General features: G+C 41.5%; 1 protein-coding gene across 4 annotated transcripts in view; it reads left to right on the forward strand.

Annotated features, from left to right (window-relative positions):
- Positions 1–4,315, forward strand: part of Robo1 (roundabout guidance receptor 1) — a 423,922-nt gene that overhangs the window by 368,375 nt on the left and 51,232 nt on the right. For 2 of the 4 annotated variants that reach the window (XM_023724107.1, XM_023724108.1), the window contains exons 19-20: positions 1,378–1,404; positions 2,775–2,817. In XM_023724107.1, the coding sequence (XP_023579875.1) occupies positions 1,378–1,404; positions 2,775–2,817 (70 nt within the window). The remainder of the gene's footprint in view (positions 1–1,377; positions 1,405–2,774; positions 2,818–4,315) is intronic. The other 2 variants (XM_004639080.2, XM_004639081.2) reach the window with 1 other exon arrangement.

The following is a 4,315-nucleotide window of genomic DNA, read 5'->3' on the forward strand; positions in this document are numbered from 1 at the left end:
ACACACACACACACACACACACACACACACACACACACACACACACACAAATTTTGAAACTTCTGCCAGGGAAGGCTAATATACAAACTGGGTGCAACACTGAGGTTTCTGCTGTTGTTCTTGCTGGGAGGCGCAGAGGAAGCCTGGGTTGTTCAGAAATGACGCTTGTAGGGGATGCTGCCTGGTCCCACCCTCCCATCCCCAGAGCTCGAATCCTAAAGTAAATTCCTTATCAGTGCTCGAAGGGAAGATCCATTTTGGGCAGCCCTTTGATGCAGGACAAGTAATCAATACTTCAGTTTGTTCATCTTAAATATTTTTTTCTAAAGCAAGCTTTACCGTACAAGGGGTGGTGGCGATTCCATGCTTTCTTTCCCAGAGCAGCGTTTACTTTAAATGAATGAGAAGAGATTTGATAATAACCCAGTCTTCTCCTTCTATGAAGTGGCAAGGAAATTGCTCTGGTGTTATCCCGCACTGGGAAAGGGTGCGGGTGGGAAAGGCAGGCGGGTGAGGCCAGCCTGCTACTTTGGAGGGCTACAGTTCAATTTCAGGCATTATTGATTAGATTAAGATTTATAACTGCCGAGTGAAGGTTCTCAGAGGGGAGTTTTTGTTCTATTGTTTAGCTTCCAGCATGGCACTAAAAAATGCTCAGCCTACTCCTAGAAAGCTTCTAAATGTAAACAATGCCAGAGAGATCAAAGTCAAAAACACCCTACTTTTTCTGTTTGCAAATTTTTAGGATGATAAAAATGTAGTGTTAGGCTGTTTTTCTGAGATGTCAGGTGTTTCTTGTCAGGGAAACAGCTTGATTTTTATGATTCTCTTTGTTTCAGTATTGTTCTTTCCTTTTTTCTTTCTCTTTCCCTCCCATCCTCCATCCTTTCTTCTTTCTCTCCTCTCCCTCCTCCCTTCCAATCATGAATACCAAAGTGCATCTATGTGTCCATTTCGTAAGCATTTACTTTCAGATTTCTAGATAAGGCTGCAGCAAAACCTTGATAATACTTGTTTAAGAATCCATCAGCCAGTGTTTGGCGATGACTGATGTTAGAGCACTCCTGTTTGTACTGAAGCCGAGAGCTAAATCTGTTACTAAATGCAGGGTCATTCCCGGGCTAACCCAGACAGTCCCCTTCTGAGCGGACGAGAATGTCAGGCACTTCAACATGGTACCTGTAGGGACAAGCTTTTTCTTTTTTCTTTTTTCAACCTCAGATTTGGTTTTATTCATATATCAGAGTGTCAGACCTCCTGACTTGGTTATTTACATTTGTTTTATGTTCAGCTGTCTGCTTGATTTATACTAATGTGATATGTTCCCTTTCTTCCTTCAGCTTAATAACTGGTTTATATTTTGTTTTGATTTTTCAGTCCCGTCCTTTACCTTCACACCAACAGGTATATATTTGCACTTCCCCTCCCCCTCCCTTTGTTAGGTTGGCATGTGTGATATGATTGTGTTTCTGGTTTTAGTCCATTTTCAGCAGAAACTGGGGGATAAAACTGAAATGCAATATAATACTTGGTTCACTCAGTCTGATACTCCTGGGCATGTACCTGCAGTGCAGATGGTTGGCGTGGCTTTCTCCTGCTCGGGGCAGGTGTCTACTCTGCACTCCATGTTGCACCTGGCCTTGTTCGCATGTTTCCCGTGAAATAGTCACAAGGCTGCTACCCTGGGCGTGGTTTAACGTGCTAATCATCTTAGCAATTATTTCATACCTGGCATGCATTTTCCCCCCTAACATGAGCTTTTGGGGTTTCCAACAGAAAGAATCAATATTTTAAAGGTAACCAAAGTGTCCAGCATATGTGATAAGTAAAAGTTCATTGTTTCCGAGTGAGAGTCCTCGCTGTCCTGAGGGATCGCACTCTTTTCAGGGCAGGTCCTCTGCCTTCCCACCGCCTCTGGCCAGTGGTGGACCTGTAGCCTGCCTCCGGTCCTAATCCCATCCCTGGCAGCCCTAGGAGTAGTTATCTCATCCCAGCAGGCTCCCAGTGTGGACTTTCTCTAAGTAGCAGAATCTGGCAGCTTCTAAAAACACATTTCTTTTTGGAAAATGTGTCTGTATTTAAAAAAAAAATTAAAAAAGCTAATCTCCTTCACCCCTTGCCTACAATGTACAAGTCGATTTTTGTTCTTATAATTTTATATCCAAAATGTACTGAACTGAAAATGCTTTCAAAGGCATTAAAATATATGTCCACCATGTACGTACATCTGATGAACATACAATGAGAAGGGAATCCCACCAGCCCCAAGAAAGGAATGGGTTACAGGAATTGATGGTCAGTACTTGACATAAATCTTGTGTGTGCAATGAAAGTTTATTTTAACATTTATCTTTGTTTTACTGGTCCTTGTTTTCTAGGAAAACAAGCTATTTTTCCTGAATTTAAGGTTATATACAACGAATCATGAAATTGCATGATATAATTAGAATTTAAGATAGAAATTTATGATGAAGCAAATGCAGAAGTAGATGACACAGTCAGCAAGGGTGTGCTGGTGCACATCCGTTTTATTTTTCTCAGTATCCTTGGGACGCTAAGAAAATAAGAGTGATGTGTGTTTCATTCTTTTAAAAGTCTTTAAAAAGTAGAGTTTAATCAGAAATCTGCTATGACCTGTAATAACTTTTACAAAGCTTTTAAGTAGCTTGTGAACAAGGAAAAAATCCATTTTAGGAAGATGCTCATGAGTGTAATGGTTTTTGGGATGGAAACGTGACCACTAACTCTTCCTTCTTGTTTTTGTGACGTTCCAGTAACTTACCAGCGAGGCGGCGAAGCTGTGAGCAGCGGAGGGAGGTAATTACCCTGCTTGTTTTGTAGATCCTAAAGGGAATTCCAAACATTTCTTCCTGCCTTTCTCCGTGATACCACTTTCACTGCTTAAAAGGTTTCACTTAAAGGTGAAATTTATTCAAATGCTTTAGAAAGCCCCCCCTCCAGCGCCTCTGCAGCCCAAAGACATTGACGCGTAAATTCAGTGGACAGAAACCCTTGCACCTTGAGCGCCAACCACACGAGGGCGCACTTTAACCAAGAAAGGTAGACTTGCTGATTTAGCAGATGATTAAAAGGAGTTAAAATGATTAAGCTGTGGCATTTATGAAAATTAAGAAATATAGCTGGTTAACAGATATTATCAAAGAAAACGTGCTCATTTGAAAACACGCTGAATGCAGCCGTTGCTCGTAAGTTGCAGGTTATGTTTGTTTGTTTATTCTTGTTATGAATTCGGCACAGTTGACATCTCCATTTGGAGGGAAATAGGTTGAAATAGAAGAAATCTTGGTAGCTTGCTAACAAAGAGCATTTCCCTCTAATTAAAGGATCCACAGACCTGTATTTATGATTTTTTGTTAATTATTATTCAGTGAACTTTAATATATTCACAGAGAAATCACAAATCGATGTGACAGGAGGCTGAAAGGGGTTGACTAGGGGGTATAAATTACACAAGGCATCACTCAGGATTTTCCACCATCAGGTGATTTTTTTATTCAAAACCAGCATCATCAAGGTGTAAGCAAAAAAAATTCTCAAACAAAACCACTTCATATTTCAAATTCAGTTAAGCTATTGAGTGCCTCTCTTTGAACAGCTGGACAGCATGGTCAGCTACTAGACACAAAAGTAAGAGTGAGGACTCCTGAGTCCAAGAAGTACACAATGTGCTGAGAAGAACTCTGTCTTTGATACATAACAAAGAGGGACTATTTAATGAAAGAGAATCTTGAACGCCTTTCACCAGTGCTGGGCACAGGCGGCTGTGGGTGTAAATCTTTTCCTTTCTGGTTACTGGGCTAGCTTCGTGCTTTCCGACCCATAAAAAAGCCTACCACTGAGGCGCTCCCATAACTAGTGATGTCTCCCCGAGGAATAAATCCATGTGATTTAGAATTTCATCCTGCACATGCCTTTGCAGCCAAGCGAATTCCAAGTAACTCACAGCCCAGACAGTCGCCCAGAGCCTCTAGCATTCAAAACAAAACCAAAAAATCTCAAGGGTAAATTTGGAATGCTTGATTATTTAGCCACCATTTTCTGTGTGCTATTCATAACTCCAGACTTCAGTTTTCTTGGCCCCGACTTATGTGTGTGGGCATGCACGTCTTCATACACACACATGCACACTCATGAAACGTAAGCTCCGCTCTTCCTCCAAAGAGTTTACCACCAAGACAGCCAGAGAAACCGCAGCACAAGGGCAAGCAGCGGCAAACCCCAGCTGCTGCAGCAAAAATGAAAACCTGCAAAGTTCCTAAACTATTTGGAAAGAGCACTACTGAGGAAGACATTA

The sequence above is a fragment of the Octodon degus genome, unplaced genomic scaffold, assembly GCF_000260255.1.
Source record: "Octodon degus isolate 3935 unplaced genomic scaffold, OctDeg1.0 scaffold00106, whole genome shotgun sequence".
Lineage (NCBI taxonomy): Eukaryota > Metazoa > Chordata > Mammalia > Rodentia > Octodontidae > Octodon > Octodon degus.